This window comes from Vicugna pacos, chromosome 9 (assembly GCF_048564905.1).
Source record: "Vicugna pacos chromosome 9, VicPac4, whole genome shotgun sequence".
In the NCBI taxonomy this organism is placed as follows: Eukaryota; Metazoa; Chordata; class Mammalia; order Artiodactyla; family Camelidae; genus Vicugna; species Vicugna pacos.
This window is the reverse complement of record NC_132995.1, coordinates 62,414,978-62,438,371: the sequence shown is the minus strand read 5'-3', so window position 1 is coordinate 62,438,371 and position 23,394 is coordinate 62,414,978. Positions and strand designations below refer to the sequence as shown.

Here is a 23,394-nt window from a genome sequence, read left to right as displayed (position 1 = left end):
CATGCAGTATCTGATTGCTGGTAGACGCAGGGCATGTGAAAATCACTGTTTGTTTTCCTGGCTAGAATAATGGGTATGAATTAAACTGGTGATACCTGGCATCTCCTTCTCACTGATGTTGTAAAGGATAATGAGATAGTGCCTATGGATCCATTTGTGCCTCTCATCTTCATCTAAAAGCATTTATTACGCCCAACTGGACCAGACATGGGTGACACATATACATTTCCTAGTCAATTATGTGTTTCTAAATCTGATTTCTGGGTTATTTGTTTTGTTCCTTCTCTGAGGCTTCATTTCCAAAACCATTACTTCACTGACCTCACACTGTAAATGGCGGTATTGTCACCAGAGGTTTGAGTTCTTCGTTGGCTGCTTCTCCTCTGCCACGACTCAAGTTATCAGGTTTTATTTAGCATGAACAAAGAAGGGTTGTTCTAAACACAAAATAATGTAACCCATTTGGGCAGTGATTAATGGCACTTATAAATAAATGATAATTGGACCTAAGGGAGAGAAAGGCTCCATATTGATAAAGGTTGTAACACATAAGAGAGTACAGGAACATGACCTGAGGACTGAGTGAGCCCTAACCCACAGGAGATGTGCAGCAATAATTATGTACAGATTTGTTTCTGTTGAATCCAACAGAAACATGAGAATCTCTTGGATGGAGGCGTGGTTCAAAGAGGGTGTCTGTAATCTGTTGGAAACCACCTGCATCTCTTAATTCACCCTGTAAAATGTTTGCAAAACACTTTTAAGATTTGGCTCCTTAAAATGAAATACTTATAAATGATGGCTCATGGCGTCTACAACCAAAGCTGCATGGCCAGAAAGCTTAGAAACAGCTATTTCTTATATCAACTGGAGACTCAGAAAAATATGTTTTGTTCTTTTCTCTAATAGCTAATTACTACTTGTATAAGGCAGCCTAAATCTGCACTTTTTTTTTTTAAAGACAAAGTAAAATTCCAGATGGAAACAAGAGGGCCTTTGTTTTGGTGATGTAACATTTGTTGACATTCCAAAAGCACAAACACATTTGAGTAACTAGCTGCTATTAGGAAAAAGATTTAGGATCAAAACTGCCAAGTACAAAATAAGAACAATGGGTATGTGAAGACTGATTAGCAGAAATTATAGTCTGTCATGGTGCAAGAACTAGTGGACTTTTATAGCTAATACATACGGCAAACAAAATGTTCTTATTTAACACTTGACTTTTCTGGACCTAAATAATGAGAACCCTAACCTGCAGGCTCAGGGATGTATAGACGCCACATTCTCTGAGAACTGGGTCACTTTCCTATTTACCTTCATACCCTCTCATAGTGCTTTGAACAGGGCAGTGCACACAACTGATGCTTAATACATATTTTTGGATGAAATGATGTGCACTTGCTTTCTCATCATTTTCCTGTATAACTGACAGAACATATGAAGGCACAGATTTATCATACGTAATTTTTTTTTCTTCCTTGAGACTTTTCTGGGCCCTAAACAGTGTACAACTGGGAGCAATAAAAGAAACCTAGGCAATGCTGGCATCCAAAAGACTTGCTAAGTGTAAAGCATGGTCACGTGAGGGAGCGCAAAGCAGCCTGCAGAGCTGTCCAAAGGTAGCTCTGGCATTTGAGCGGTTGACAACAGCTTGGCTTTGATGTCTCCTCATTTGCAAGAAAAAACAAAAACAAGAAAAGAGGTAAAAAAGAAAGGAAGGGAGGAAGAAAAGACAATTTGGAACTAATTATTAATATGGGTAACAGGATTTTGGGGGGTATTTTATTGAATTCTGCACATAACATTTGCAATGAAAACACTTTAAATTCAATGACAAATTTATAAAAGGGATCAGATGAAAATATCACATATTCAACTCACAGGTATTTACTGATATTTACTTAACAGAAGGCCCAAAATTATTTTCAAGAACATCACAGAACATGGCATAAGAGCTTTAATTTAACTTTACATTAATACGTGATAAATCAATATAATTCAATGTCAAAGGAAGACAAATATAGAAAAATATAAAATATGATTTGATTTTATACTTCATCTGGAATTCCATTATTTATTATGTCATTGTTTAAGAATAATTATGATTTCATTCCATACAAAATAATATTTGTTTGATGAGGAGAATGAAATTTAAGGTTACAAAATTTTAAATTCTGATATACTATAGCTTATGTTCCACTTAATTATTCACAGTAACACTGCATTGCTAGTCAGTAAAAGTACAGAATGTATCACAAACTGTTGATTTACAAGGGAAAGCAGTTACAGTGTCTCTCTGTTGTTTGAAAAAATAATTAAAATATACGACTATGTCATGGATTAACACATGAATGTTCTCCAGATTCAAACTGAGCAGTCATCAGATTTTAATTTTATTTGGGAAATTACTTCAGTGGATTTTTAAATATACGCATAAACTTTACCATATATTTGAACTATGGCTAAATGTTAATAACTCTGTTATCTAATATTTGATAAACAATTTTTTTTCTGAACAGTTACAGGAAGTAATGACTTTTCTTAAAATAAAGATAGATTTTCTACCCACTCCCCCTTCCCTGTACCCCCTAGTCCCAGAATACATGGGATGAAAAACCCCAGGCTGAAAAGCAATTAATATGGTGGGTCTCAAACGATATTTTCTCTGAATTAGAATGTCTGCAGTTTCTTGGGTTGATTATTGCTTCTTTCAACTGTTCAGAAACCAGGCATTATGATGGATTTTTAAAAAAGGAAATTAGAAAGGAGATCAGGAAGAAGATAATTTTTCAGTCTAGCATTCTGACATCATACCGATTTAGTGTCTGTGGTCAGACTGTGGGGACTTAATATGTTTTAGATGGAAGATGTCTGGCTATCACCCTGTGGGAGGACAGTATTTTGGAAGTATCTGAAAAGGTCTGACAATAACAGCAACAATGCCTTGTAGCTAACACCTGAATTTCTCCGACGTATCAGTTAGAACTAAATTTTAGTCAAAATTTTGAAGACAATGACAGTGATATAGGAAAATGAAAAGTGGAAAGAACGTGAGCTTTAAGGTCATCTGGTGGCCAGATGATCTTGGACAAGTCACAATCTTTCTAAACCCTGGTTATTTAATCTCCGAACTTCAGATAGTATTATTATTTCATATAGGTATTTTAAAGATTAAATACGGTATGTGAATGATCTTTGCAAAGTATGAGACAATAAACAAATGTTACACAACTCTATGAAAACACGGAAGTGTTGTAGTTGTATTTGTTATTCTGATATCTGCGTAATTACCATCTCTCTGTATAAGATTTCCAAAATGGATTCAAAAACATTTGGCATATTACATAGAAATACTACATACACTGTTTGCTTTCCCTTGTATGTGAAGCAACTTTTTAACAGAAATTATATCATTTTATGGGGTAGTTCCAAAAATGGTCTATACAGTGTCCTTAATAGGATATTCCTATTTGGCTTATAATCATACAATTTTATGGCATTTAGGAAAAACACTTTGAACAGTTAGTTTTAAGTAAACTAAATACTTAACCTCCCCACCCCAAACCCAGTATTATGAGATCACACCATGGAAACAATTTACCAGAAGAGATACTACTATGGTTTGGTTCTGTATGGTCTGTTCACAAATTGTTGTAAGATATGCTACTAACACAATATGCTAGAATCACCATTTAGTAAATTTCATCAACTTTTAAAAAACGGATAAAATTACTTCTTACAAAGATCACTAACACTAATACGGAAGAGACTCGATTACATCTAAAGTGAAAATTCAGATTCACATAACCCAAATCGTCAGATTAAATATTTTAATGAATTGCTCCACTAGTCAAAACATACATTATCTATTATGACAGAGGCCCTTAAAAACTGCCCCCTTTTCTGAATGGAAGGATATAAGACTATACTTCTGGACAAATAATCTTAGTATGACAAAATATTCCTGTATTATTCAAATGGACTGCTATCATTTTAACAATTTCCCTAGTGTCCATATTTTAGCATCCTTCTATCCTAATAAAACCAGCAACCAGAATATACTCTTCTTTTACAACAGGTATAATCATTTCTTACCTATGTTGTGCAAAACCTATAACCTTTCTTTTTCCAGCTGTCCACTAGAGCCAAACAGAAGCGTTTGGGTTATCCCTGAATTTTGTTTCTCACTCCTGAGCAAAATTAATTACAATATGGCTCCATCCAGCCTCTTTTGTAGTCACAAAACTTTACAAAATTTTGTGAATATTATTTTAAATTATAGTCGTCGTTTCTGGGACCAAATATTAACTTTTAAATGGGACAAAAATGCACCTTACAATCACCTACAGTTCCTTTGTAAGCAATAATATATTTAATTCTGATTCACCAAGTGTTTATTCAACTACAAAAAATTTAAATCGAAAGTTCACCTGAACAGACATTTCATTTAGATAACATCAAAAGATGAAATGATAAATCATAAGAATTAAACTATGGTCAACATCAAAATATTTACATGTTTTACGTCTTGCCGAGGTCAATTAGCAATATTGGAGACATGAATGTTTGGATTTGCAGTCTGTTCAGTCACATGAGTAGAGATATGTGCATCTTAGTGACTGTAGAGGAGCAGGACATGGACATGTTTATTATAACAATCTGAAAATGATGTAGAATTTTCAAAGATGTAAAGAACCAGACAGATTACTAAATTTAAAGTCTTCACTGTACATATAAAGAAATGAGGCTCAGAGAGGTTAAAGGGACTTCCCTAGGGCACGGGAGAGTTACTGGCAGAGCCAGCACGGAAGCACAGACACCTGCTTACGCTGCCAAACTGCGGCTCATGCGGAAAGAATCAAGAGCTCATAAGGCAAACACTCCTATCTCTCTGACCTTTTCCCACCTTCTCTTACTCCCAGGATTATAATGTTGAGTATGATAAAGCTCTGGTACAGTTTTAGCATTTCACACATGAGTTCAAATCACCTTACATCAAGTTAAATTAAAAAAATAACCTCTCTTCCTTTCCAGGTTTCATTAGTCTGTTTCCATCCTGCAGAGTGATGTTTCTCCTTCTTCATGATCCCATCATAGACCAGTAACAATTCTTAGAGATGGAAGAAAATCCAATTTCTTCTCTCACAATCAATTTGAAGAATGGTACATTTATGACACTTTCAAGACTTAAATCTTATTTCAATTTATTTTTTTCTTCCAGAAATACATAAGGAAATCTGAGTACTTAAGTATTCTTCAAAACCTTTTCAAATGAATAAAATGGCAATTTGGGGGCTGGAAAGGGCTTTGGAGATTATTTAACCCAGAACACCCATTTGGCAACTAGGAAGCTGAAGCCTTGCGGTGGGAAGTGACTTATCTAGGGTCCCACAGGCAGAAAATGGGTAAGAATTCCGGTCTCCTAGAACAATACTATTTTTACTACCCATATTTGACATGACAGTTTCCTCATCTGGTACCACTCTGTGCTTTTATTGCAAAGGTTCAGGTTTTGCCTTTATTTGAAACTGTAGCCTGTAATAATAATGTAGACATGATATTAAACATTCCATAACGTTTAAAGTTGTCTCATTGGTGTCTGATGAAGGTAGCTCCCGTGTCTATTTTGGTAACACCTTCTGATCCTTACTTACAGACTTACATGCAGACTTACAAAACGTCTGCATGTCTAAGACCTCCTATTAGGACAGGTGATTGGTGATCCCGATAGCTGATGTGACCAGGCTGTGATCATCACTTAGGAGTATTGAGGTGGCTGGAAATGGACTGACTGTTCTCTGGGCCAGTGTCTCTACTACGTGGCCTAACACAGAACAAAAACACAGTGGTGGCTATATTTTCACTTTAATCACAAATTACCCAGCTTGGAGGTTCACATAGCTCAAATCTGAGACAGCTGTCATTCTCTTACTTCATTATTTTCTAGAGTGATCTGGTCTCAAAGTTTTGACCACAGAGAAATTACCAGCAAAGTGTGCAAAATCCATTGTAGATGTTGCCTTAAAGAAAGTTACCTGGATTCTATCTCCTATCACCTTTGCTACCAGTAGGTATAAAACTGTTTCAGTTACTGATTCTTACATATTAACAATGAAATTCATCACCTGAATTTCCTTCTACAGCGTATCAAAAAGTACTATAATCTTGGCTTTCCTACCACAGTATTTTGATAGTGACTGAAAGTTGTTATGTATTTGAATAATAGGAGATTAGAGTTTTATGCATTTGTTCAGGTGTATTTTGAAAATAAAATATGGAAATGAAAAAAGTCTTCTTTATACTAAATGTTCACAGTTTGACTTTCCATAAGGCTTATTAAATAATATACAAATAGCTACCATTCTGCTGAAATGTCACAGTAAATACATTAATAATGGCACAGAAGTGAAATGTCCTCAAAAGGGAAATCATTTTCATGACCTCCTAAATCTCTTTTCCAAATAAAACTTTGCTTTTCTTTTTAACTGAAAAAAGTTCCATTTCTAAAAGAATATAAAAATAGAAAATGAGTCAAGAAACTTTTACAGGTACAGCTTTTTAAGGAAATTCTATAAACATTAGATGAAATACTGTATATATCTTTAAAGAATGTGCTTTGTCTCACCACACCAAATATCGCATGAAAATTAAATCAAATGAGTATATTATCTATGAACTGTTGAAAAGTATAACTAAATACTAAAACTTTAGTTAAGATAGACAACTTAAACATATAAGTACTAATACACTTATTAAAGTTAAGCTCAGCTAAAACCTACCTACAAGACTAATTTGCAAATCTATCATTTTTGAATCAAAAAAATAAAAGAGTGTTTAACCAAGCAAGGCACATTTCTTTTAGGCAAGTCTGTCTTTAATACCATTTATCTGGGCACAGTTTAGACTTCACTTATTTACATATAAAAGGGCTAATTTATGTAGGAGAGCCTTTGGTACAAAACACACTTTCACAAATAAAGTTGCACACAACCCAGAGCATAGAAGGTAACATTAATATACATCATGATTAAACACAGTCCAGTAATTAACCAAAAGGAAAAAAAACCAGTAATAAGCTGGCTTGTTGGAAACAAACATTTAGGCTTTCTTTATCAGCAGTACTGAGATTAGTTTTTGGATGATTAAATTTCATCAAAATGTCAAAAGGTTGAAATGATACCTTAATCTTTTTAAAGTTCTTCTTTCTCTCTTGGTCAATATCTTGTATATTGCACACAATTTGAAGAGAATCTTCCAGCTTCAGAGATGTTTCCTTTATATGTCAGAGGCATGTTACTTAATGTCGACTGAAACAAAAATATGTGCTGGCAGACAGATCACCGCCCATCAGCGATATAACCAACACTGTATTCTTGATCTAGGCAATTTAAAAAGAGCATCCTACCGGTCAGTGCTGCTCTACAGTTCCTTATGTGGGGCTCTTCAGGTATCTGTTGGACAGAGTAAACACAGTAATTTACTGTATATTGTTTTTTTTTTTAATTGTAGACTTTAGGTCAATACAAAATATTCTATTCATTACACTTTTCAGAACTTTATTTTTTTACTGTTATCTTGAAAAGCTTAACCAATTTAACTTTCTAAATGTATTAACCACATATCGAGTACTTTTAATTTATAAGTGAGAAAAAGTTTCAGAGTATGTTGGAATTATTCACTTTTCCCTCCTTATTAATAATGACCTCCAAATGTAGTCCAAACCAATGTGATTGTTTTTTGAATAGGAAAATTTATCCTCATCTTTAGAACCATCTTAAAGGAAATGAGTACCTACTGATTTTTTGAAAAATACATGTATCAAGTTTCCTGATGTATTTTCAAGGGTTTGTTTCTTTTCCAGCTGTATATCCCACTGAGGTAATCTAAGAGGAGAACTCCCTTGAACTGAATAGAAATCCCATCTTCAGGTAAGTTTTACGGAGAGGGGAAAAAAAGGAGGGAGAGAGCCTCAGAATGAGTACTTTGACAACCATGTTCTAAGTACTGCATCTGGGCATGTCTGTAGATTATCCTGTCATTACAGATAACTTTCAAATCTGTTAATCCTTTAAAATATGAACTCTGAGCAGTTATACACCACTTTAAGAAATAAAAAATTAAGACAATAACCATTTAACCAGTGTCTGTGGAGAACCAAGAAATAAAGTTTAAGTTTATTGCTTTCTTTCCCCCAACTACACACAAAAAATTATTTAGAAATTCTGACAGTGGAGTGTTTCTTTAAAAATAGCATAAGACAGTACAGCTGTCTTGTTTGCTGCTACATTCAGAACCTAGAATGGTGTCTGGCACATAGTAGACACTTTATACGCTGAGTGAATGAATAAATCCCCATTACTTTGTACAGTGTCTAGACATAGGAGCCACTCAGCAAACATATGTTGAATGAATAAATGGATATATATATACATAGATTTATGTACTCTAGAGATTTAATAACTCTGATACTTATAAAGACAAAACTAGAAAATCTTAAACCCAGCCTCAGGTTTCAATATGTGAATATTATCCATCATGATACATAGAGAAGACTGCTTCCCTTAACTCCTGGTCTTAGCAGGTGTCTCAGAACCAGTGGTAACAACCTGATGATGGTGACCTGGAATTTGAGTGCGCTTTTTATGTAAGAATCATTCACTCACTAAATGACATGTATGCCCACTGTGCCAGGAAATTATCTAGTGAAAATCTTCCCTTTTGGCCTGGATTATACTTGCTCATCCTTCACGAAAGATATAATTTCTTCTTAACACTAGTCTTTAGTCAAAAAGCAAGAGTGCATTCTTGCATCAGAATACACTTCATGTTCATTATGAAAGTTTGAAAATTAAAGTGGTCTGATAGTAATTGATGACTACTAGTTACGAGAAATTACAAGTAACAAGTAACATGAATGATCTGATAACCTTTTTATTTCCTCAGTGCCTCGCTTCTGCTCAGTGCTTCTGCAGCTTTGGTTATCTTGAGATGGTTCTATTACGCTATCCTTTTCTTGATACACCCTTTTTATATCAGGGGCTTGGGCTTTTTTAAACTCATGTGACAATACCCGCCTCAAGGCTCTTGGGATTATTAAGTCTGGTACACCCTGGCATCCTAACAGACTGCAGATATGGAGGGAGTTGCAATTCAACAGAAACAGAAAATAAAAGTGATATTTAGATGGTAATCATCATGTTTATATTAGTAGCTAAGAAATGAGTTGAAGGGTTTAGAAAAATGGACATTGACTTAAGCATCAAAATTAATTGCACAAAAAGAGAGAAAGGAAGTATAATAGAAAATGGGGACTCATAATTGAAGATATTTGACCAAATAAATGTTCTGACATATAAAGCAAGAAAAAAGGGAAAGAATAGTCAAATTTTGATAATCATCAAGTTTGTGAAGCAGTAATTAATACCTCAACCAGGGCCTGAATGAGAGAGGTACAGACACTCGGCTTACCTGTTAGCCTCACTAACTCGTATTTGATGAGGAAAAAGTTGAAATCATTCTGTTACATGTGGTTTTACAGAAACTTTGTTTTCATGTGCCTGTACTTTGACATCTATTAAATACCTTGGAGTTGGCTGCACACCAACAACTTCAACAAATTCTATCAATTAAATGGTCATGAATTAGCCCCAAGGACTAGAAAGATTTCTTGTTAAATTATGTATAATTCTCTGATTGGCCTCTTGGAAATTATGTACTATTGGCAAGCAAAAAACATTTAAACTCACTCAGTAATTAAAATTGGTAATGTGCTAAGAGGTGAGATTTGTCAAAAATCTGAAAAGTCATGAGAAAATGAGCTGTGAGACGTAAGCAATAATACTTTGAGCGGTATTTTGGTCTACTAAAAATAAATCTCCTCAATTCACATAGTTACATAGTAAAATAAATTGCTCTTTCAAAATGAGTTAAAATGCTTGCAGGTAAAAAGTTTACAGAATCTAGGTATAAAGCGATTCAAACATAGTTCTTACTTGGAGAAATTATTTCTGTCTGTGGTTTTTAGTTGCTTACTACATTTTGAAATCTGACATATAATCACTCTTATTTAAAATGATTGTAATTATGATTTATTATAAAAGTAATATATTAGTGAATTCATCAAATACACATTTCTCTTCCTAAATACACCAGGTATTTTGTTTTGTCCTGTAGTCTTAAACGAGGTAAATGTAAAATGAAATTTTATAAGAGGCATGTGAGGCTGCCTCTTAAATATCTAATAAATACCTCAGTATACCAGGTTATAATAGAAAATCCAGAAAAACCCACATTGAGTTAAATAATAAAAATAAAAAATGTTACAATTCCTCACACAAAACCAGAAAAAAAAAACAGGTAAAAGAAAGAAATGACAAGTATTCATTTCAATTCTCTGTTCTGGGTCATTTTCTTAAAAAGCCCTAACAATGTATCCTCAGAAGAGAGAAATGACCTCTGTCCTCTGTGGGCTTAACTATACAAAGGGAGAGAAGGTGAAAAGAATTTCTAAGTTCTTCTGGCCTACATATGTAATATCAAGCACATATGTTAGCTTTCATCAATTTGGAGACAAATTTGGTAAGGAAATTGTGCCACTTGGGTGTGCAGAGGCAACGTCCAAGTGAATCTCTGGTCTAATTTGACTGAGAAATGCAGGAAAGGAAAAAATTCAGAAGAGGTGTGGAGAAAGTTCCTCTCTATTCATGTCAGGAGAATCCCCGTCTCCTACAGCAGAGGAAAGTGTATTTGTTACAATACTGCCTAAAATCATGGCAATATCTGCCATATTCAATTATATCAACGTTTTAATTAGTTTCAGTAATTCCATATTACATATGTTGGTTTTGCAAAGCTGCCAGGAATCTCTTGCTACCAATGTACGCAACTGGATTTCCCCTCGCCTTCCATCTTGTTTTATTTAGAAGCAGCTTAAGGTTTGCCATTGTAACAGTCACTCTAAGAATTTGCTCCTATTTATCATGGATTCAATGTCCCCATCTTCTTTCATATATGAACAAATCACTAAAAAACAGCCAATTTTGCAGCCACTGTGGAAAACAGTATGGAGGTTCCTTAAAAAACTAAAAATAGAGTTACCATATGATCTAGCAACCCCACTCCTGGGCATGTATCCTGAAAAGATGAGCTCTAATTTGAAAAGATACATGCACCCCAATATTCACAGCAGCACTATTTACAATAGTTGAGACATGGAAGCAACCTAAGGGTCCATCAACAAATGAATGGATAAGGAAGATGTGGTATAAACAATGGAATATTAGCCATGAAAAAGAATAAAATATTCCCATTTGCAGCAACATGGATGCACCTAGAGATTATCATACTAAGTGAAGTAAGCCAGATAGAGAAAGATAATATTATATGGTAACACTTCTATGTGGAATCTAAACAATCAGTACAAATGAACTTATTTACAAAACAGAAACAGATTCATAGACATAGAACACAAACATATGGTTACCAAGGGGAAGGAAGTGGAGGGATAAATTGGGAGTATGAGATTAACAGATGCACACTACCATATATAAAATAGAAAAAAAATAGCCAATTTTTATGATCCTGCCATATTACTTGACAACTACATGAAAAGTTAGGTTATTTCGTAAAAGAAGTAATTTTATCCAGTAAGGACTTATGTGCAACAATATAATTCTTTAATGTGATTCATTGATGAAATCTCTAATGCTTTATTCAATCAGTTTCCATAGTTATGAAGACCCCACGAATGTTTAAGGACTCACCATTAACTGAAGCCAAGACTGAACTTACAGGGAAGTTGTTTTTTTTTTTAATGTGTGCTAGATAGGTAAGTTCCTAGATATACCATTGACTTGTTCTGATTTTTACTGTCTGTACTATTCGGGTCAATTAGTCAACAAGTATATGCTGAGTGTCATTTATAAACAGCATTCTATTAGCTATTAGGTCTCTGTGAAGCATCTGACTTCCAGATACCCTTGGTGATTAGGAGTGATATCGCATATTAATGTTATATTTAAAATATTTATATTAAGGACATCCATCCCCATAATTGGGTGGGTAAACCTGCTGGAGCATGTTTTGTCAAATAGAAGTCTTTTCCAGTAAGCCAATTGCAAGAAATTTTATTCAGAAGAGCATGGTGAGGAGTATAACCCTTACAGTGACAAAATGAAGCACAGATACACAACTGGCACATTCTGTTTACAGTTTAAAAACGCTCAAACTGGAATGCTATTTCCTTTCTATCATCCTTCCCTTAAATAAATACTTACTAAGCACCAACTTTATTCCAGGTCATATTCTAAGTCTTGGGGGATACAGAACCGATGATCAGACAAAAACCCTGTTTTCATGGAAGGGAAGGGAAGACAACAATAAACAAAGTAAAATATCTAACATTTTAGAGGAGGAAATAAGGCAGAGAAAGGATATAGGGAGTGCTGGGGGCTGCAGTTTTAAACAGAACAGCCAGGGAAGGTTTCACTGAGACAGTGGCACCTAAAAAGGTGAAGGCATGAGCCTTGCAGGTGTCAGATGCCAGTACCGTCCAGGCAGGGGAACAAGAAGCACAAAGACCTGAAGAAGAGCAGTATTTGAAGAAGAGCAAGGAGGCCAGTGCAGCTGCAGTGTTAAGAGGAGTCAGAAATGAGGTCAGAAGGATAAGGGGAGCTAGATCAGGTAGGGCCTTGCCAGCCACTGAGAGGCCTTTAGTGTGTATTCTGTGTGAAATGGGGGAGCCAAAGAGGGTTTTGCCATGAAGAAGTAACATGATCTGACAAGTGTTTTAAAAGGACAATTCTGGCTGCTATGCTGAGAACAGACTCAAGCAGGGGAAAGAACAGAAGCTAGGGGACCAGTCAGGAGGGTACTGTAAAAATCCATGTGAGAGATAATGATGGCTTGGATGGTGGCAGAAGTGGTAAGACTCTGGAGACAACTTAAAAGGGGAGCCACAGGATTTGCAAATAGATTGGATGAGGTAGGGGTGGGTGAGAGAAAGATAATCCAAAGGATTTTAGCTTGAGCAACTAGAAAATTGAAGTTGCCAGTAATGGAGATGAGGAAGAAGGCAGGAGGCATTAGCTTGACAGTGGGGCGGGGGTGGGGGTGGAGAGGAGAAAGAAGCTCAATTTTGAACATATTAAGTTTGAGATATCCATTAGCTGTGCAAGTGGAGACAAGTAGACAGCTGGAAATTCAATCCAGAGTTCAGGAGAGAGGTCCAGGTGGGAGATATAAACACACATACAGATAGTCTAAAGCTAAAACGAGAAGACTGAATGCAGGGGGTGGAGCCAAGGTGGCAGAGTAGAGGGACTCACAGCTCACCCTCTCCCACAAATATACCAAGAATTACATCTACAAACTCACTGAAACACACAGAACACCTACTGAGCTCTGGCAGTGTCTCTTGCTTCAAAATACAGGAGGATTCTCACAAAATCCAATAAACAAAAAGCTCATACTGTATAGCACGAGGAACTATATTCAATATCTTGTAGTAACTTATGGTGAAAAAGAATATGAAAACGAATATATGTATGTTCATGTATGACTGAAGCATTATGCTGTACACCAGAAATTGATACAACATTGTAAACTGATTATATTTCAATAAAATATGTGTGTGTATATATATATATATATATATATATATATATATATATATGTATGTATATGTGTGTGTGTGTGTGTGTGTGTGTGTGTGTATGACTGAATGTAGACAGAAAAGAGGTCCAGGGACTAATCCATGGTGCAGGGGTCCTCCAACATGAAGACCCAGGGGAGATGAGGAAGAATCAGTAAAGAGATTCAGAAGGAGAGACCTGAGAAGTAGGAAGAAAATCCAGAGCGTAGCATCCTGGAAGTTAAATAAAAAATTTCTTCTCAGGAGCGGAGGAGTATTCTATAGTGCCAAATGCTTCTGATGGGTCAAATGAAATGAGTACTGAGAAATGGCTACTGGGTGTAGCTATAGGAGGTCACCAGTGACCCTGAAAAGTACATTTTTGGTGAGGTGGTGGGGGTGAAAGCGTGACTTGAGCAGATTCAGGAGAGAATGAGAAGGGATACAATGGTGAACAAAGAGAGACACAGTCCCCAACCTCATAGAAGAAATAGACATTAATCATATAACACAAATTAATACAGAATGACAGCTACATCAAGATAACATTTAATTCATTCTACGACTTACTTTTTTAGATTTGAGCATCTACGAAATTGGGGTGTACCTTAAAATCACTGATACTTTCCCTTATAACTGGCAGCAGTTTTCCTTTTTTAAATGGAATATAAAATAATGGTGGTTCTAATAATCCAAGGCACCTTAAATTTGATGAAATATACCATAATGGGGAATTGATAAAACCAGAGTCATGAGAGATGTCTTGGAGGAAGTACTGAAGTAAAGATAGAAGTATATGAGGTGAGGAGGGGAGGAAGGGGCTAACAGTGAACATTTGCAAAGATCCCTGTTGCTTAAGGCCAAAAGGGAACCTATTCCATAACAGGAAGAAGACCAGGGTTGCTGGAGTCCAACAGAATGAGGGGAGGAGCACAGGGAAAGGATAAGGCTAGATAGGAGGGCTGAGCCAGATCATGTGGGGCCATGAGGGCTATGTTAAGCCTTCGCGTCTCTATCTTAAGAACAAGAAAAAAGACCTTGAAAGAATTTTAAGCAAAGGGAGGTGACAGAATCAGATCTGAGTCTCAAGAAGATCGTCCTGGCTACCAGGTGGAGAATGGGTCAGACTGGCCACAGGAAATGTGGGGAAGCCAGTTAAGAGAACTTCATTCCGATTCAGGATAGAGGTGACAGCAGTGTGGACTAAAGTGGCGGTGGCAGCGATGTAGAAAAGTCAATTCTTTTCAGAGATATTTAGGAAGCGAAATGACAAAACTCAGTGATAGACTGAATGTATTCACTACTTTTATGACTCTATTACTACATAAATAGGTACATTGAGAATACTAGGCAATAAACCTGCCTCTTAAGCAAGGTTTTAAAAAATAAAAATGATTTGTAAATGTTTATGCTGCACATATGAATGAGAATCAATATTTTGGAAATTCACTGATTTTCAGAAAAACAATTAAGACTGTTTAGATCTACAGACAAAAAGTAAATAAATCTTAGGATAAGGAATAACTTATCAACAGATGAAGTGTGTGTGTGTAATAAATAACCCCCAATGGCTTCTATTCCAAATTCAATTAAATGCTTTAATTTAAGGAACACATTAAATGTATAAAACTAAGAATCTTAGGATTCTTAAAGAACAGGAGTTTAATATAAACTCAATGAAAAACAAGTGAAATAGGAGTGCTGATTGACATATAACACATAGGTACAATGCTGACTTTCATTCAGAAGAGTTGGTGGGGATCTCCATAGAGATTCCCCAGAGACTTTGTGCTCCCAAGGGAAGGGTGAGGGTGAGGGTCGGGGCTCCTGGAGGAGAAAAAGCTTCACTCCATTCCCTATCACCACACTGGAGGGTAAGATCCCTGTATCTGCAAAGTCAGAGCTCTGCATGCACAGATTTATTCCTAACATCGTTTAGATAAACTAAAACATGACTTTTTTTTTTTGTTCACTTAACTGCTACCTTACTAACTATCAGAATCCTGGGATTTACTTTTCAGGCAAGAGTTCCTATTCTGCACTATTTAGGTTGCAACAATAATAAAGGGGCTCCCAAGAAAATGATGGAGCCTCTTTTCCAGGCCTCTTCTTTAATGCATTTGCTAGTTAATGGTGCAAAATCTGAAAGGTAAGGAAAAACTCATCCAGCTCAAAAAGGAGAAAAACCATGAAACTGTTTCTTTGTAAAATGTTTTTTCTTTACAATTTCGAAGACAAAATTAGTTCATAGCATTGCTGAAAACAAAGACAAATATTTGAAAACTTTCCAACCTGTCTAAATCACTTAAATTATATTTGCAAGGTGAGCATGAGTATCAAAAAATATTGTTATCACATATACTCTATGGCAATGGCTATTTCTTGGCAGGAGGTTAGGGGCTGGGACACAGTGGTAAGGTTTGGGTTCTGCATGGCTTTCCCTCCCTTCCTCTTGCCTCCTCTGACTGGCCTTCTCTCAAAGATGATCAACCACTCCCAGCAGGTTATAAAAACACAAGTGATTTCATTAAAATACATAAAACTGCTAAACAAAATGCAGGAAATTAGTAGTACAAAAGCAATAGCCTTTTATCCTCCTTAGTTTAAAAGGCCAAATACAAAACAGGAAGGGAAAAAACCCACCTGAAAATGTAATCCCTAAATATCCCCTTCCCCACTCTTACGCTCCTCACCTCTATCTCACAGCGCTTCCCTAAGTCTTCAGACTGGGGGGCACCTGTGTTGCTTTGCATTTCTTAGTGGGAAAGGCTATCACTTCTATTCACAGCTGAGAGGTGGGAAGAACTTGGAACTGCTGTAGAAAATGTTGACATTTTAAATGCATAGAAGCCAGTACATTATAGTTATGGCTCTCAAAGGAATAGACTATTGGTGGGTACTTTATACATTGGATTTATATACTATCAGCAAAGCAATGACTTGAGCATGTTATACTCCAAGGAAACAACAAGTTTCATGTAAATGAAGCACAACTTTAAATGTCTTCATACTGTACATTTAAAATTTCAATTCTGAAATTTTATTTCAAAATTTAGAAATAACTGATACAACACGCCTCTTATATGTAGCCATTTGTGATTATGTCCCTTTAGTTGGTGGGTAGTTAAATTTGTTATAATATCAGTTTAAAACACCATACAAGAAATGAAACGATAACAATGTTGTTGTCTTGATTTTTGGATTCGCCAGCTGTAGGGTGTATACACTTTTCCCAGGGTGTTGAAGGATATGCCCTGATCCAGTCACACCTCCTCCTATGAATCCCTCGTATACACAGACATATGTATACCTTTCAACATCCAAGACACACAGTTGAGCTCAGTGAAGTCTGCGGTTTGGCAAAGCTAATTGGCATGTGTAAACCTGGACTCATTAACATCCTGCTCTAAGCCCAATTCACTATCCATTTTCATTTTTTAAATGCCTTAGGACCTTAGGGAAAAGGCTACAACTATTATGTGGGACACAATTATATTCTAATGTTTTTTTAAGCAAGGAGGCTCTTAAAGACTCATGGAGTGGTTAGGTAAGGCAATACCACCACAAATTTCAATGAAATGGCAGTCTTCATCTGCTTTCAATGCTTTTGTTCTAAGTAATTTCCTCTTTCTTAATAAGGGAGAGTCAAAATGTTTACACTACTTTCTGGCATGGCTCTTCAGTAACCTAAACAAATTATAAGAAGATGGAAAAACAACAATCTGCATAATACTATCATCTGTTGTAGATTAAAACACAGGAAAATAGGAAATTTAATCTTAAAACTGAAAAACATCCATTGTTTTAGCAGGTATCACTACTATCATTATACTCTCTGGGTACTATAATATTAAATCCAGATAAATCAATTATGTTAGAAAATAATCTTTTATTACTAGAAGAGTCCATCTCTTCATCTGATTTAAACAATATATTTGGTCCCTCTGGTTGAAAATAGCTGATGGTTAGGAAAAGGGTTAATTTTCAGTACACTGAATGGATTAGGTTTCTGGAGATATGATCTTTACATGAATTCATTATTTAGTAACATGGGCTGAAGGCAAACCTGTAAGTATAAGAAATTTATTTTCTCAATCTCTTTCAAGTTACTCAATAAAAGGAACACGGTTTTGGGGGCCAAAATGATCTACTTTAAATCATGCTGGGTCTCTCCTAGCTGTGAAGTCTTAGGGAAATCACTTAGCATTAACCATCTACTTTTTACCCTCCTAAGACAGGGTTAATACCACTTACCTTGCAGAGTTGAGAAGTGTCCTGGACGTAGTTGATCCTTAATAAATCGTAATTATTATTGATATTATAGAAAGTCAATAGGAAGACACAGATTATTTATGTATTTCATATCATTCATAAAGCTTGATATTAATTATACAACACCTATGTGTAATGATCACAATAATAATCTCTTGGCAAAATCTCTGATGTAATATACCTGCATTAACATTTCATATTCACAACAACCCTATGAGGTATTATTTATTATCCTCATTTTACAAATAAGGAAACTGAGGCACAGAGTGATTAGGTAATTTGCTCAAGGTCATGCAGTCGAGTCAGGATTCAAACCCTGAAAATATGACTGTAGAACTTATGCTTTAAACCACTTCATTAAAAGCCTCAAAATAACATGAATGTAAGGTAACAGCCATTCACTCATCAATTATGAACTGAATACAAACAAGGTGCTACGTTCAGTGCTGGACATGACAATCCAAAACTTTGCCAAGACCTGTGCAGATCCTGTAACCTTCAAGGAGCTTACAATATGGCGACTAGCAGCAACAATGCTACCTCAAAGTTATGACTCAAAAGCCATATTTTTCTGGATTAAAAAAAATTTTTATTACTGCTATTTAAAAAACCACATGATTCCAAAAATTATGGCACAACCATAATTTACTTACAGAACTAATCAGAGTTTCTACATCTTCTGAATAAATGTGAATAAAATTGTCACTGCACTTTGTTCATCTTTATGTTAAGATCTTTTAAGAAGAGATACAAAAATATTCTTACATAATTACTATAGTGTGTCTACCATATTGCCACCAAATGTGTTATAAAAAGAATTTCTGGTCATGAAAAATACCAAAAGTTTGGTCACAAGGTGGATCAATGTTAAAGGTAACTCAAACAACTAGCAAAGGGAACAACTAGCAAAGGGAACTAGATAAAGCAGTTCTATTTTGAAGCACGTATATAAGAACAATGACTCTATGACCAGGTACACAGATCTCCTGACTCAATTTTTTTTTGTCTTTTCCTTCTTCTTCCCCCTCTTTTGGTCTTAATCACTACTTTTCATTTCTCAAATGCACAAATAATAAAGTAAGTAGGCTTCTGACTACTTGAAAATATTTTATGAGCTTTAAAAATAGGATTACTCTCATTTACTCTGGGATACAGTAGTTATACCCATCAAACCAAAAAGGAATTATGGATAATGTGTAATGTATAACTTATATAATGTATATAAAATAAAATGATTGTGTTAAAATAAAATGGTACCCTTATTGCAATTTTAACAATCTTTATTTCAAAGAACTGTACTACTGCATACCACTAAATAATTGTCTAAATAAAAACTGGACCAATAAGCTCACAGCAGTTCTGCCTTTTATCTTTTTTTTTTTTTCCCAAGGCAAACAGGTTGTTCAGAAGCCAAGTAAAAGGAATGGAATCATCTTCAGCTCAGTTTGGGTGAAGGTTATTGTGAAGAGAAATGAATTTTTTCTTCATTCTTTTACCAAAAAAAAAAAACAAAAACGGGAAAGGGACCAAAGAATAGTTAGCAACATGAACATCAAACAGAAAAGGTGTTATAAATGATTTTTAAAAGGCGCCTATGTAATGAATATGAAACTATTGATTTTGCAAGTTATCACAAATCTAGATGCGAATGGCATTCCCCGGTTTCCTGTACAAAAAGGGAGGGCTCTCAGCTGCCCACACAGTGCTCACCTGATTCTGTCTGTCTTCTGGCAACCCCTGGCATATGGATGAAACTTGCAGGTATTTCCCCAAGGTTTGGTTACTTCTCGTCCCTCTTTTTTATTGCTTGTCTGCAATTCCTTCAGTTAAAAGTGTGCATCCTTTGTATTTTTCAAGTATATTTAGTTTTTCAAGCGCTGTGATGCTGACAGTGTTGTTGTGGAATCTGAATTGGTTTTTTTTAAAAGAGGATATCTGAAGGTCCCTTGTGGTAAGATTTCAGGTATACTGATTGAATCTTTCATTTGTTTATGTGCAGAACACTTTTACATTTGTTTTTAAATTTCATTTGTTGGCTTGAAACTTCTTGGGGAAAGAAAACAGTAGAGAAGCATCTTTTAAAATGATTGCCCAATTACTGGCATTTAATTCAAATCACGGCTTATTGTGGTGTATGTTTAACATTTCAATGACGATATTTTCCTTTTTGATTCAGTCATTATGGAATGACATCAGTGACTTTCTGGCAGTAAAAATATGCATTTTGTGATTCATTTCACCACCTTGGATTCTCAGACTTAACTTTATTTGTGCGGTTTATTCAAACAGTGGTTTTCCTTGTGAAATCCTGTAAGTAGGAACCATCTGGAAAGGTTACTGTGGAAACGGCAGGGGCTAGGGGGTGGGGCTAGAGAGCGAGAGATGCCATGACAACCTTTTTCGGGTTTCCCGGGAAACATGGGTTGCTATGGGAACTGCATCAGTCAGGTCCGAATTAGTAACTTCCGCTGGAAGGAGTGTCTGCCACTTTAATCTTCTTGTGATACTGCAGAAGATTATCTCTCAGACGCATTAGGAAATTTTTTTGTTTCTCTCAGCAGCACTGAAAACATCTGTTTCTAGACTTTGATAGATGTTAGCTGGAGTGCACACAGAATTTCACAGGAATCTGTTAGTCTAATACTTTCGAAATGCTTAACAAGTCCCAAAGAGTTAAATTAATGAGTCAGATCAGAGCATCTTGGGCACTTCCCTTTGTTCAAAATCGTAGAGATCCTTAAATTTTCAGGAGGGGGTGTTGCAAATGGAAATTCCAGTTGAAAACCAAATAAACTTATGGTGGGTTTACAACTCATTGTTCTAATTAGACTTTTCATCCACATATCCACAGTGTAGGCAACTTACCTAAATATTCAATAATGTTGAAGGGTCCATCAAACTGAAGCATCGTTTAAGTATGTGCCTGCTTTACTTAGTAAACAAACAACTGCTTTTCGATTCTGAGGTTAAACAGTTACTCTTAACTGTTCTTTAGTTTCATTTCCTCCCGGGATGTACAGGGTTTTTTTAGTTTTTTTTTTTACAGAGCTTGTACTAAAAATCAAGTTTAAAGTAAGTTTGTTGTCGGAAATATTGAGAGGGAGAGGGGAAAAAAATAAGAGAGCTGAGAGAATGCAGCCCACTTGCAAAACAGACACCTGTTTCAGTATGAAGCAGTAGGGAGAGGGAGAATGAAGTGTGCTTTCCACTTCTTCATGTCCTTTCATTGATGAATGGTCTGGAAATGTATAAAACAAGGGCATACACAGACCAAGGGGGCACGTTCCACACAATACTGAGCACAGCATGTCACTTGTTTTATGTATTAAACATCAGTAAATATCTTTTTGATGTTGACACAGGAGTTGGGATTATTGTTCGTGGTGCAGGTGGCCGTGGAATTGCCCGTTTTGAAAGGGGTCTGGGGGAAAGCGCTATGGTTCATACCTCCCTCTTCGATCACCATATACTCCGACTTACTCAGAGTCGAGTTACTCCTCGCTTTCCGGAGCTCCTCGGCTGAAGACGAGAGGTGCTGGCAACTTCCCACGTGCATGTACTGGGCTTGCTCTTCCCCTTCTGTCTCCCGGTGGTAGAAGTAATTGAAGTTGGAAACAATCACAGGGACTGGCAGAGCAATGGTCAAGACACCAGCGATGGCACAGAGCGACCCCACAATCTTGCCCCCTATGGTCACTGGATGCATGTCGCCGTAACCCACTGTTGTCATGGTTACCACGGCCCACCAGAAGGCATCTGGAATACTGCTAAAACCTGAAGTGGGGTCGTCTGCCTCGGCAAAGTAGACTGCGCTGGAGAAGAGGATGACCCCAATAAAGAGGAAAAAGATGAGCAGTCCCAACTCCCGCATGGAAGCCTTCAGCGTCTGCCCCAGGATCTGCAGCCCCTTGGAGTGGCGGGAGAGCTTGAAGATGCGGAAGACCCTTACCAGGCGGATGACCCTCAGGATAGCCAGGGACATGGCTTGCTGACCATTGCCCTGTCGTTCAGCCAGCTCAGTGCCCAGAGTGATGAAGTAAGGGATGATGGCCACGATGTCTATCAGGTTCATGATATTTCGCGAAAAGGTGGCTTTGCTGGGGCAAGCAAAGAACCGCACCAGCAGCTCAAAGGAGAACCAGATGATGCACAGGGTCTCCACCACGAAGAAGGGATCCGAGAAGCTGGAGGCTCCCGCGGGTGCCCCCGACGTGTTGTTGCTGGCCGCCTCGAACAGCTCCTGCGACGGCGAGGCAGGGTAGTACTTCTCATCGCGGAACTCAGGCAGCGTCTCCAGGCAGAAGATGACAATGGAGATGAGGATGACGAGCACGGACACGATCGCGATGCCCCGGGCCGGCCCGGAGCTCTCCGGGTACTCGAAGAGCAGCCACACCTGGCGCTGGAAATCCCGGAGGGGCAGGGGCCTTTCCTCCTCCCGCAGGAAGCCCTCGTCCTCACGGAACTTCTCCATGGCCTCCTCGCCCAGCTGGTAGAAACGGATCTCCTCGGAGAAGATGTCGATGGGCACGTTGACCGGTCGGCGGATGCGGCCCCCGGACTGATAGTAGTAGAGGATGGCGTCGAAGCTGGGCCGGTTGCGGTCGAAGAAGTACTCGTTGCGGAGCGGGTCGAAGTACCTCATGCGCCGCTTGGGGTCGCCCAGCAGCGTCTCCGGGAACTGGCAGAGGGTCTTGAGCTGCGTCTCAAAGCGCAGCCCCGAGATGTTGATGACCACGCGCTCCCCGCAGCAGTCCTGCTCGCCGGCGGCCGGCAGCGCAGGCGGCAGCGGCTCGTAGCGGTCGCAGCCGCCGCCTCCGCCGCCGCCGCCGCCGCCGCCGCCACCGCAGCCGCCCTGAGGCGGGTCCCCGCCGCCGTCGGCCGCCTCCGGCTCCAGCAGGTGGTCCGCGGGCACCACCGTCATGTCGGGCCGCAGCTCGGGGCCCGCGGCGGGCTCGGCGTAGCCGGGGTTCACCACCGTGCGGGCGCCGCCGCCGCCGCCGCCGCCGCCGCGGCTCGCGGGGTGCTGCGGAGGGTGGGCGCGGTGGCGGGCGGCGGGCGGCGGCGGCGGCGAGCGCAGGAGGCTGAGGTGCTCGTCCATGCGGCGGGGAAGAGGCGGCGGCGCGGGGCTGGCTCGCTCCTCCTCACGCTCCCCGCCCCTTCGCCGCCTCCGTCAACCCGCCAAGTCCGCCGCCTGTTGCTGCTGCCGCCGCCGCCGCCGCGATGCTCCGTGTGGGTCTGGCGCGGTCCGCTGGGCTCCTCAAAAGAGCCGCCGCCTCAGCCCTCCTCCTTACCCCCGCCCGCCCCCGCCCTCTCCCCCGCGGGGGCGCGCGCCCGCCTCTCCGCGTCCCCTTCGGATTCCCGCCCACCGCGCGGGCGCGCGCCCCGCTCCCTGGAGCACCCGGCCCCTCCCCTCCCCGCCGCCCTCCTCGCCCCTCTGGGTCACCCGAGCGCCCACGATTTGCACTTCAGTGTCCCCCCGGGAGACC

At 38.5% G+C, this 23,394-nt stretch overlaps 1 protein-coding gene across 1 annotated transcript; it reads right to left on the bottom strand.

The window, feature by feature from the left end:
• Positions 1–1,781: 1,781 nt before the first annotated feature.
• On the bottom strand, positions 1,782–23,155 carry KCNA3 (potassium voltage-gated channel subfamily A member 3). Its single transcript, XM_072968039.1, has 2 exons — positions 21,386–23,155; positions 1,782–7,454 (listed from the first exon to the last, which is right to left on the bottom strand). Exons 1-2 carry the CDS (start codon positions 23,004–23,006, stop codon positions 7,447–7,449), a joined length of 1,629 nt encoding a protein of 542 aa, XP_072824140.1. The 5' UTR covers positions 23,007–23,155; the 3' UTR covers positions 1,782–7,446.
• Between the last annotated feature and the right edge of the window lie 239 nt (positions 23,156–23,394).